At 42.5% G+C, this 11,922-nt stretch overlaps 1 protein-coding gene across 1 annotated transcript in view; it reads right to left on the reverse strand.

Moving 5' to 3' along the window:
- LOC128053429 (histone-lysine N-methyltransferase PRDM9-like) overlaps positions 1–7,077 on the reverse strand; it is a 93,172-nt gene extending 86,095 nt beyond the window's left edge. Inside the window, exons 1-4 of the mRNA XM_052645949.1 lie at positions 7,009–7,077; positions 6,479–6,602; positions 6,065–6,172; positions 1,819–1,868 (exon numbers count right to left, since the gene is read on the reverse strand). Of these exons, the coding sequence (XP_052501909.1) occupies positions 1,819–1,868; positions 6,065–6,172; positions 6,479–6,602; positions 7,009–7,077 (351 nt within the window). The remainder of the gene's footprint in view (positions 1–1,818; positions 1,869–6,064; positions 6,173–6,478; positions 6,603–7,008) is intronic.
- Between the last annotated feature and the right edge of the window lie 4,845 nt (positions 7,078–11,922).

The following is an 11,922-nucleotide window of genomic DNA, read 5'->3' on the forward strand; positions in this document are numbered from 1 at the left end:
AGGACTTTATGAAGTGTTTTCACATGCACGACTTTAGCTAATACTTTGACAATCGGAAACATCTGGTGGAGGAGGCGTCTGAACACTGGAGTGTAAAATAAGGACCTAAGTGGGTAGTGAATCAAAACTAGAATTCATATCTTAAGGTTCTTTCCCTTCAACTTTCTGCATAAAAGGGAGAGCAAGGCAAGAAGAATAGCTGGAGGTCAGGGAAAGAAGAGGGTAAGGGCTCATAGGAAAATCCGGGAGGTTTTCTATTAAGTAGTGGCCCTTTGATGGATGAGGAAGTATGGAAAATTACAGAGGGGACAAAACACATCTGGAAGATAAGGTGACAAAGCAGTGAGATCGAGAAGAGAAAAGATGATCAGAGAAACACATTTAGACAATAAAGAAAATGAGCTGAAAGTTGCAGGTTGCCATGTCCTCTTAGAGACAATGTTTAGAATTAAAGTAGCTGGCCTCATCAATTCTGCTTGAACAAGGCTGTATGACTAGCTGGTTCTCCTCAGTTTTCTGATACATAAATTGGTATACATGCTCATTCTTAATGTTACAGTGGACATGAAATTTAATAACATTTCAACAAATCGTGATGTGAACTATTTAATACAGTATGAATGTGAGTATATATCCCTGCCATCAATTAATCCTTTCAACTGTCTCTATATTTGAAGTCTAGCTCACAGATACTGTCTTCAGCATTCTTTGACCTTCTTACTCCTAGATGAATGTTTAAATGTGGTGTCACTCATTCACAAAACATTCAGGGGGCCCTCAGGGGCTTTAAGCTGGGCCTGGACTTCTGAGAATTAATGGGTATGGGCTAGGCTCTCAAAGCTCACAACACAGGGCAGGCTAAACAAATGATTCCAAACATGAGAGTTGCCCAATCAGAGATCAGGGGAAGGACTTGTTACTTCCTCCTGCAAGAATGAGCATTTGAAATGATGCCCAGATGAGTTTCTACTCAAAAGCGGGTAATCTATGTGAAGTCTTTCAGTTATTTTCTCATTTGTTGCTTTTCAGTCATAAACCCGAGGCTTGTCAGGGTTGCGAGTTGCTTCCTCTTATTGGACTGGGAGGCTTTGAAGTAGGGATCCTGTCACCTTCATCATCCTGGACCGTCCACTCTACAAAGTGTCCAACATGTCCTTAAGCTTCTTCATCCTGGACTGTCCACTCTACAAACTGCCCAGCATGTCCTTAAGCTTCCCTTAGTCAGATAACTTAGCATATCCCTCCCTAGCACAGCACAAAAGAACTGAGGTTGAAAACATCTCTCAGATGAATGATATAAAGATGTATGAATAAACTTCATAGAACTATGGGAATTTTAGTCATTTTGTAAGGAGTTTAGAAAAAGTGCTTTGGATTAGATTGCACTATCAGTGATACTGTGATCTCAGGCATATAATTAATCATTTTTTTACCTCAGTTTTGTGATCTATAATGGTGATAGCTATATACCTACTGATAGGTACGGTAGGATTGTTTTAAGGTTTAAGTAAGTTTATTCACATAAAATGCTTAAAGTCTGAGATATTGTGAAAATAATGTAACAACAGAACAGCCTACTGTTGTTGCTGTTCTTACTAAGTATAAAGACGGTGATGCTATCAGACACTGTGCTAAAGACTCAGGACAGGCAGGCAGCAGTCTCCAGGATTATAAAGATGGTGATGCTATCAGACACTGTGCGAAAGACTCAGGACAGGCAGGCAGCAGTCTCCAGCACCTCTGTGCTTTCTCCTGTTCTCACCTGTGACTGGATCCATGAGAAGGATATTTTGGCAACAGGATCTGGGAAATACTCACCTTTTGGTGTTTATTGTGCTTCACTCTGAAGGCCATCGAAGAAGGTTTACCTAAAAAATGATGGGAATCAGTGTTTTGGTTGGTAAATGTTTCCAAACTCTGGGCATTCCAATTAAGGACACATAATTCTGAGCCAGAGAGTGACAAGGACAAGGATTACCAAAGGAGGAATGGAAAATGATTTCTGTGTCATCAACTCCTATGCTTCCACTGGGAGCATTACATAATTTTCTTAAAATAAAAAAAAAAAAAGAAACTTCATCTGTGCCTCATCTGATGTCCATAAAGTATCTAATAAATTTACTAGCCTTTCATGGCAAAAATACTCAAAAAAGTAGAAATAGAAGGAAGTGACTGCAATATAATAAAGGTCATATATAAAAAGTCTACCTCTAACATCATAGTCATCAGTGAAAAGCTGAAAACTTCTCTAAGATCTAGAAAAAAAGGCAAGGATACCCATTTTCAACATTTCTATTCACCATAATGTTAGAAGTCCTAGCCAGGGCATTAGGTTAGAAAAGGAAACATAAGGCTTCTATTTGGAAAGAAAGTAAAATTATGTCTGTTCACAGAGGACATTATTTTATGTACAGAAAACTCTTTAAAATTACACACACACACACAAAACCTACACAGAAAGTTGCATGGTACAAAATCAACATTCAAATATCTTTCCATGTATGAACGATGACCATTCCAAAAAAAAAACAAGAAAACAATCCTATTTATTTTTCATTTTTAAAAAACTATAGTCAAGATCTAAATTTAAGTTAAAAAAATATTTATTTTTATTTATTTATTTGTGCCAGGTCTTTGTTGCAGCATGTGGGATCTAGTTCCCTGACCAGGGACTGAACCCAAGTTGTCTGCATTGGGAGTGTGGAGGCTTAGCCTCTGGACCACCAGAGAAGTCCCAGTAATGTTATTTGTAATAGCATCAAAAAGAACGAAATAACTGGGAGTAAACTTAAAGAGATGAAAGACTTCTACATTGAAAACTACAAGGTATTGCTGAAAGGACTCTGACACAAGTAAATAGAAAGGTGTCTCATGCTTATGGATTTGGAGACTTAATATTATTAAGCTGTTCATACTACCCAAAGCAATTTAAAGATTCAATGCAATTCCTATTAAAATCCCAATGGATTTTTTTCTGCTGTAGAAAATCCATCCTACACTATATACCAAATCTCAGAGGACCCCAAATAGGCAAAACAATCTTAGAAAGAACAGCAAAGCTGGAGGCCTCTGATTTCAGAACATATTACAAAGGTACAGGAACCAAAAGAGTATAGTTTTGGCATAAAGTGTGTGCTTAGTTGCTCAGTCGTACCGACTCTGTGACCTTTTGGACTGTAGCCCACCAGGCTCCTCTGTCCAGGGGATTTCTCAGGCAAGAATACTGGATGGGGTTGCCATTTTCTTCTCCAGGGGCTCTTCTTAACCTATGGATTGAACCTGCATCTCCTGTGTCTCCTGCACTGAAGGCAGATTCTTCACTTGCTGAGCCACTGAGGAAGCCTGTTGGCATAAAGACAGACATGTCAATCAATGGAACAGAACAGACAACCAGAAATTAACAGAAATACATTCTTGGATACACGGTCTAATGATCTCCATCAAGGGTGTCAAGACAATGGGGAAAGTTTAATCCCTATAACGAATGGTGCTGGGGAAACAGGATATCCACATGCAAAATAACGAAGATCTTACATCATGAAGGAAAACAAACTCAGAATGGATTCAAGACCTAAATGCAAGAGTTGACAAGACTCTTAGAGGAAAACAAGGGTGAAGCTTCATGACACTGAATCAGCAATGATTTCTTAGATCTGGTACCAAGTGCACAAGTATTAGTAACAAAGTGAAAATACACAAATGAGATTACATTAATCTTAAAGTCTCTGTGCAGCAAAGGACACAGTGAATGGAGTGAAAAGGCCACCTATGGGAGTGTAGATAACATTTGTAAAATATGTATCTGATAAGGGGTTAATAAGCATACACCAATATGAAGCCTATGTATAAGCCAGGAAGAGAACCTGATTGACCACGATGGCACCCTGCTATCAAACTTCCATGCTTCAGCATTGTAAGAAAACAAATTTCTGTGGTTTAAGGCATGTGCTCTGTTTTGTTACGGCAGTCTGAGCTGACTAACACAGCAGGAGAAGGAATTCAATAGACATTTCTCCAAAGACACACAAATGGCCAACAAATATATGAAAAGATGCTCAACATTACTAATCAATAAGGAAATACAAACTGAAACCTTCTGTGATGGGCAATATGAATCAGAAGACAACAGCAGGTTTGGTAAGGATATGGAGAAATTGGAACCCTTATACACGATTGTTGGAAATGTAAAATGTCGCAACCTTCATAGAAAACAGTATGGAGTTTCTTCAGAAAATTAGAACTGCTGTATGATCTAGCAATCCAACCCAAGAGTCTATTTCCAAAAAAACTGAAAGGAAGATCTTGAATAAATAGTGTGCACATCTATGGCCATTGCAGCATTATTCCCAGTTGGCGAGATGTGGAAGCAATCTAAATGTTCATTGGTGGATAAACAGATAAAGATTATATATAAGAAATATCTTATATCTGTTATGTACACAGGCACACACTGGAATGTTTTTAAGCCTTAAAAAAGAATTCTGTCATATGCCACATCAGGGATGGGCCTTGATGATATGCTGAGTGAAATGAACCAATCCAAAAAAGACAAATATTGCCTGATTCCACTTCTATGAGTTATCTAAATTAATCAAACCCATGGAAACAGAAAATATAATCGTGGTTGCCAAGGGCTATGAGGAGGAAGGATTGGAGAATCGTTCCTCAGTGGGTTAGGGCTTCAATCACGCAAGATGGAAAAGTTCTACAGATTTGTTGTACAGCAATGTGTATATATATCCCTGGTGGCTCAGCAGTAAAGATTCCGCCTGCAATGCAGGAGATGCAACAGATGCAGGTTCGATCCCTGGGTTGGGAAGATCACCTGAAGCAGGAAATGGCAACCCACTCCAGTATTCTTGCCTGGAGAATCCCCTGGACAGAGGAGCCTGGTGGGCTACAGTCCATGGGGTCGCCAAGAGTCAGACACGATGGAGCAATTAACACTATGGCCACTAACACTAATGTGTACATAGTTAGCAAGAGAGTTCCACACACTCAGAGATTCTTAAGGTAAGTAAAGATGTGCAGAGGCATGGTGGACCGTGGCGGATGTATTCCCTATGAAGAATCTCTCTTCTTGTCAAAACCTTTGCAGACAACCAGATGTTTGATTTTCATGTCCCTTTCACTGGTTTTAATAACCTAAGGGAACAGAGGGACTTCCCTGGTGGCACAGTGGATGAGAATCTGCCTGCTGATGCAGAGGACACAGGTTCGATCGCTGTTCCAGGAAGATCCCACTTTCTGTGGGGCCACTAAGCCTGTGTGTCACAAACTACTGAGCCTGCATGTGCTCTGCAATGAGAAGCCACTCACTGCAACCAGAGAATGCCCATGCGCAGCCACGAAGACCCAGTGCAGCCAAAACTAAATAAATAATTTTAAAAAATCTCAGAGAACAGAAATCCATAGATGGAGAATCATAGAACTATCTAAATTGTTTGCTCCAGTCTAGGAAGATTAACTCTTCTAAACTATCTGAGCAGCAGAAGAGGAAGTGAGCTGCTCACTTCTATTTTATAATGAGTGTACTTCATTTTATTTACCTGATGCTGTCTCTGGTCAGTGAAATGTGGGAAAGATCAGGGAGAATAAATAGTTCTCTCAAACCCTTTCCCAGAATTAAAACAAAGAATTAATTTCACCTTAGAGTAAGAAGATCATGTATAGTTGTTTTATATACCTACAGAAATAATGTATCTTGACATAATATGTTAATCATTTCCTCTTCTAAGAGATTTAATCCAACAACCAATTATGAGATTAGTATTAAATCTCTTTGGTGAATTTATTTCTAAGGTTTCTTTAACTGCCTTTCATTAAGAATGTTTAGCAAAAATAATTCTTTTTAAAAAGAATGATAAATTTTAAACATAAAACTTTTGAGAATTACACTGGAAAACCTATACATTCATCTTCATTCAGGCTTATGTCAATATTCAGCCACAACCACTTTGGAATGCTGAAAATTATGTTTTATTTGCTAATGGCTGAGATATAGTTGAGACCTAAGCCCAGACTGGTTTCAGGAAGACACCTCTAAATCCTGCTGGCCCCTCACCTTGCTGCCTTGGTGTCCATTCTTCATCAGAATCCTCAGTGTCATCTACCTGGAGTTTGATGACCTGCCTGCGGTGATGCATGAAAGCTGGTCGAGTGGCTCTGAAACCTGGAAAGAAGCTAAATATTTGTTCAAAGAAGGAGGAATAAAGCACAGAAGCAATGGAAAGTGTCACAAAATCAGGGAAATCAGTAGGATGGGCTGGGAGAATCTAAACAAGGCAAGAGATGAGCTCTGCACTGCAGGGTCAACCTCCCTCTGGTACAAAACAATAAACATTTCCTCCAGGTTAGTCTCCACACAAAAGGGAACTGTAAGCAAATGAAGCCACCTATGAGAGGGCTAAGTGAACACTGAGGGTGAAGACCTGTTTCATGTTTCCCAGGCTCACAGGCACCCAGCACTTCCTGTTACCTATAGCAATCAGCGCTTCGTAGTTCCTTTTCACATTCCTATATCGAATTTTTTCCCATTCTCCCATCTCTTCCCATTCTTCCTTGGAGAAGTATACAGAGATGTCTTTGAAAGCATCTTTCGCCTAAGGAAAATAATAGATTTCATCAGCGATTTACTAATATAAGTCAGACCTTAGAACTGGGTCTTCTCCTCCACCTTTTGTGCAGGGAGTAGCCTGAAGCTACTGGATGGTCTCTGTGAGACAGGGATGAAGACTTTCCTTCCCGACTGTGTCCTGCTTAACTAAACAAACACTGAGCATTTTCCTAATTCTCCCTGGACACAAAGCAGTTGACAATGCTAGTGTCCCGTTTTGTCCCACTCCACCCCACCATCTCAGACAGGACCAGGCATTCCCATCCTGTGTATGGTCACAGAGAAGTTCACTCAGCTAACCAGGCAAGCAGTCTGTGGTCCTTCGGGGACCAGCGCCATGTCCTTCCTATAGAGCTGGCTTAGAGCCCAGCTTTGCTGCCTCTGCCTCTCACCGTGGGCTTCCACTCTGTTCTCCCAGCATCTCCCTCAGTGCTCTCCTCTGGAGACCTGTTCGGCCTCATGGCCATTGGAGCGCACAAGGCCAAGGTACCTGTGGAAGAAGAAGGTACTGAGATGGCCCAGACCACTGTCCAGAGCCTGGTCTGTCTTCCTTGGGTGGAGTGTCCAGGGCAGGAAGGTGAGGGGAAAGTCGGGGTGAGGGTATTGGTGGGATGGACAGATCCAAACTAGCTATGACAGACAAGCCTAATGTGAACTAGATTTGGTTTCTTTGGTTCCCCTGCAATTCAGCCCCTGTGAGGAAAGGCACTGGGAGGGACATGTCTGTGGGTGATGGAGGGATTCCTGAGGAGACCTGGAAGCCCCTAACTGCTGGACTGGGGTCAGGCTGAAATCAGGACTCTGTTCCAGCACAGGAGAGGGAATATTTCTCCAAGAAGGATTTTGAAGATCTCTGCCTGGGGACTCAGAAAAATCTGGGCATAACGTGGTTCTATGTCTGAAGGATAGGCCGCTTGGCTTGAGGAGATCTGGGTCACATGGGCTGAAGGAACTGGGGTCTTCAGACAAAGGGGACTGGGGATCTTTTGGCTGATGTAGAATGTGCAGGGTGAGAGAACTTGGGATCTTTGAGGCTGAGGAAATTAGGGGTTTCTTATTAAGGCGCTTTAGGTCTGAGACAGGCAGGACAGTTGGGGTCTTGAGGATGAAGAGTTTTAAGAGCTCCCAGGCTGAGGTATTCAGGGTCTCTGAGGTTAAGGAAACTTGGTCTCCCTGTGGGTGCTATTTTTAGGGTGCCTCAGGCTGAGGGGAACTGGGGTTACTCTGGGTATTTGAAGATCGCAGCACTAGGGGATTCAGTGTTTCTGTGGTTGAAAGGACTTGTAGTCCCTGAAGCTGACGAGATGCAAGCTTCCTTCAGATTAGGACTCAGGTTCCTCAAAGCTGACGGGATTTCGGGCCTCCCACCTTGGAATTTGAAGCCATCAGGCTAAGGGTTTATGAGGGTTGCGCAGGGTGCGTTCCCATCAGTCTCCCCGCTGTCCTGCGGCGCTGCCCAACCCGGCCTGGGGCCTGCTAGCACCACAGCGACGTCCAGTCCTCTTGCGCTGAGGTGAAGTGAAGGGCGAGCAGCCGGCCTGTACCCTGTCAGGCACGAGCGACCAATCGGCGTTGTGACCGAGGCAGTCTGGCCAATAGGCACCGGTAGGGTGCGGAGCGTGATGGAGGCCCCGCCCCACTGCTCAGGGATTGGCTACTCTGGGGGCGTGTCTGTCAGGAAGCCTCCAGCGCGCAGGTGCATCTTGGCCGTTTTCTTTGCTTGTTTTCAGGCATGGCCTCTTAGGCCTGGATCCTCAAGTGGGAAGGTTGTCCTCAGGCTTGATGTTTCCTTCCAGTGCCCTCAACTGGAATCTCGGCTCCACCAGACTAGTCGTGCTCCTGGACTTTCTCCTAGGCCCACCTGTGCCCTACCTTGTCAAATCCAGTTTTGGCAAGAACTCTATATGATGAGTACTGCATTATTCAGGGGAAAACGGTGTCATTAAATTCTGATGAGACACAGGATAAACAACATATGGTCAAAGATTTAAACGCAAGGCATGGACTAAGTATGTTAGAAAAAACTTGGAGGACTTTAAACCTCAAAGTAGCAGTGGCACTGATGAGTCATCTGTATATCTAATGTAGGGATTAAAAGCCTTCAGAAATGAGGCATGAATGAAACCTCAAAGCCTTGCAAGTATTTTCTGTAAAATGAGGCATCGAACTGGAGGACAAAGGAGCCACAGAGCTGAGTTTACTTGACACCTACTGGCTTCACAAGATAAAACAGGGACACTGTTTCTGGCCCTTAGCTAGATGTGTTCATAGAAAAATAACGTGATTTCCATGTACTGGAAGCAAGACAACTGACTGCAGAATTAGTATCAAGTGGTGGTTGGGAGTCTGGGCGGAGAAATGGTACCAGGAAAGCAAGTTTACCTCTTGGTGGGTGTTGAGCCAGAAGATACAACCCAGCCAAAGCTCATGGGAAGAAAAAGCGTATTACTTGCAGAACTATGGAGAACACCATGGAGCTTTCCAGAGCAGTAGCTCTCTAAACCACAAAGTTGGGGAAGCTTTAATCTCTGGGTGCAGACATGTTCAGGCTCTCATGGAGGCTCAGATGGTAAACAATCTGCCCATAGCAGAAGACCTGGGTTCAATCCCTAAGTGAGGAAGATCCTCAGAGGAGGGCATGGAAGCCCACTCCAGTTTTCTTTCCTGGAGAATCCCATGGACAGAGGAGCCTGGTGGTCCATGGAGTTGCGAAGAGTCAGACATCAGACATGAGTGAGTGACTAACAGATTAACTTTACAGGCATGTTCATTAAGGGTCTTGGGCTGTGGCAGACTCCAAGCTTCCGTTGATTGAAGTGTTTAGGGTCAGAACCAGTCACCATCAGCATCCCTTACATTCCAGCTGGTCGCATTCTTTCCGCTCATCAGTTCAGTTCAGTCGCTCAGTCGTGTCTGACTCTGTGATCCCATGGACTGCAATATGCCAGCCTTCTCTGTCCATCACTAACTCCCAGAGCTTGCTCAACTCATGTCCATTGAATCAGTGATGCCATCAACCATCTCATCCTCTGTCATCCCCTTCGTCTCCCGCCTTCAGTCTTTCCCAGCATCAGGGTCTTTTCAAATGAGTCAGTTCTTCACATCAGGTGGCCAAAGTATTGGAGCTTCAGCTTCAGAATCAGTCCTTCCAATGAATATTCAGGACTGATTTCCTCTAGGACTGACTGGTTGGTTCTCCTTGCAGTCCAAGGGACTCTCAAGAGTCTTCTCCAACACCACAGTCCAAACGCATCAGTTCTTCAGTGCTCAGCTTCTTTCATGGCCCAACTCTCACAACCATACATGACTACTGGAAAAACCACAGCTTTGACTAGATGGACCTTTGTTGGCAAAGTAACGTCTCTGCTTTTTAAATATGCTGTCTAGGTTGGTCATAACTTTCCTTCCAAGTAGCAAGCGTCTTTGAATTTCATGGCTGCAGTCACCATCTGCAGTGATTTTGGAGCCCAAGAAAATAAAGTCTGTTACTGTTTGAATTGTTTCCCCATCCATGAAGTGATGGAACCGAATGCCATGATCTTTGTTTTCTGAATGTTGAGCTTTAAGTCAGCTTTTTCACTCTCCTCTTTCATTTTCATCGAGAGTCTCTTAGGTCTGCTTCACTTTCTGCCATAAGGGTGGTGTCATCTCCATATCTGAGGTTATTGATATTTCTCCCGGCAATCTTGATTCCAGCTTGTGCTTCATTCAGCCTGGCATTTCCCATGATGTACTCTGCACATAAGTTATGTAAACATGGTGACAATATACAGCCTTGATGTACTCCTTTCTCAATTTAGAACCAGTCTGTTGTTCCATGTCTAGTTACAACTGTTGCTTCTTGACCTTCATGCAGATTTCTCAGGAGGCAGGTTAGGTGGTCTGTTATTCCCATCTTTTGGGAATTTTCCAACAGTTCGTTGTGATTCACACAGTCAAAGGCTTTGGCGTGGTCAATAAAGCAGAAGTAGATGTTTTTTTCTGGGCTCTCTTGCTTATTCTATGACCCAGTCGATGTTGGCAATTTGATCTCTGGTTCCTCTGCCTTTTCTGAATCCAGCTTGAACATCTGGAAGTTCTTGGTTCACGTATGTTGAAACCTCACTTGGAGAATTTTGAGCATTACTTTGCTAGCATGTGAGATGAGCACAATTGTGCAATAGTTTGAACATTCTTTGGCAGTGCTTTTCTTTGGGATTGGAATGAAAACTGACCTTTTCCAGTCCTGTAGCCACTGCTGAGTTTTCCAAATTTGCTGGCATACTGAGTGCAGCATTTTAAGAGCATCATCTTTTAGGACTTGAAACAGCTCAGTTGGAATTCCATCACCTCCACTTGCTTTGTTCGTAGTAATGCTTCCTAAGGCCCATTTGACATCACATTCCAGGATGTCTGGCTCTAGGTGAGTGAAAACACCATCGTGGTTATCTGGGTCATTAAGATCTCTTTTGTATAGTTCTGTGTATTCTTGCCACCTCTTAATATCTATTGCTTCTGAAATGGTCCATACCTTTTCTGTCCTTCATCGAGCCCATCTTTGCATGAAATGTTCCATTGGTATCTCTAATTTTCTTAAAGAGATCTCTATTCTTTCTCATTCTTTTTTTCCCTCTATTTTTTTTCTCACTGTTCACTTAAGAGGTTTTTCTTATATCTCCTTGCTATTTTTTGGAACCTTGCGTTCAGATGGGTATATCTTTTTCCTTTTCTCATTTGCATTTAGCTTGTCTTCTTTTCTCAGCTGTTTGTAAGTCCTCCTCAGACAACCCTTTTGCCTTTCTGTATTTCATTTTGGTGGATGGTTTTGATCATGGCCTCATGTACAATGTTAGGAACCTCCATCCATAGTTCTTCAGGCACTTTGTTTATCAGATCTAATCCCTTGAATCTATTTGTCATTTCCACTGTATAATCATAAGGGATTTGATTTATGTCATACCTGAATGGCAGGTATGACATACTTTCTTCAATTGAAGTCTGAATTTTGCAATAAGGACGTCATGATATGAGCCACAGTCAGCTCCTGGTCTTGTTTCTGCTGACTATATACAGATTCTCCATCTTTGGCTACAAAGAACATAATCATCTGATTTTGGTATTGACCTTCTTGTGATATCCATGTGTAGAGTTTTCTTTTGGGTTGTTGGGAGATTGTGTTTGCTATGACTAGTGCATTTTCTTTGCAAAACTCTGTTAACCTTTGCCCTGCTTCATTTTGTACTCCAAGGCCAAACTTGCCAGTTACTCCAGGTATCTCTTGACTTCCTACTTAAAAAAAAAATTAATTTATTTTAACTGGAGGTGGA

Source organism: Budorcas taxicolor, chromosome 1 (assembly GCF_023091745.1).
Source record: "Budorcas taxicolor isolate Tak-1 chromosome 1, Takin1.1, whole genome shotgun sequence".
NCBI classification, from domain to species: domain Eukaryota; kingdom Metazoa; phylum Chordata; class Mammalia; order Artiodactyla; family Bovidae; genus Budorcas; species Budorcas taxicolor.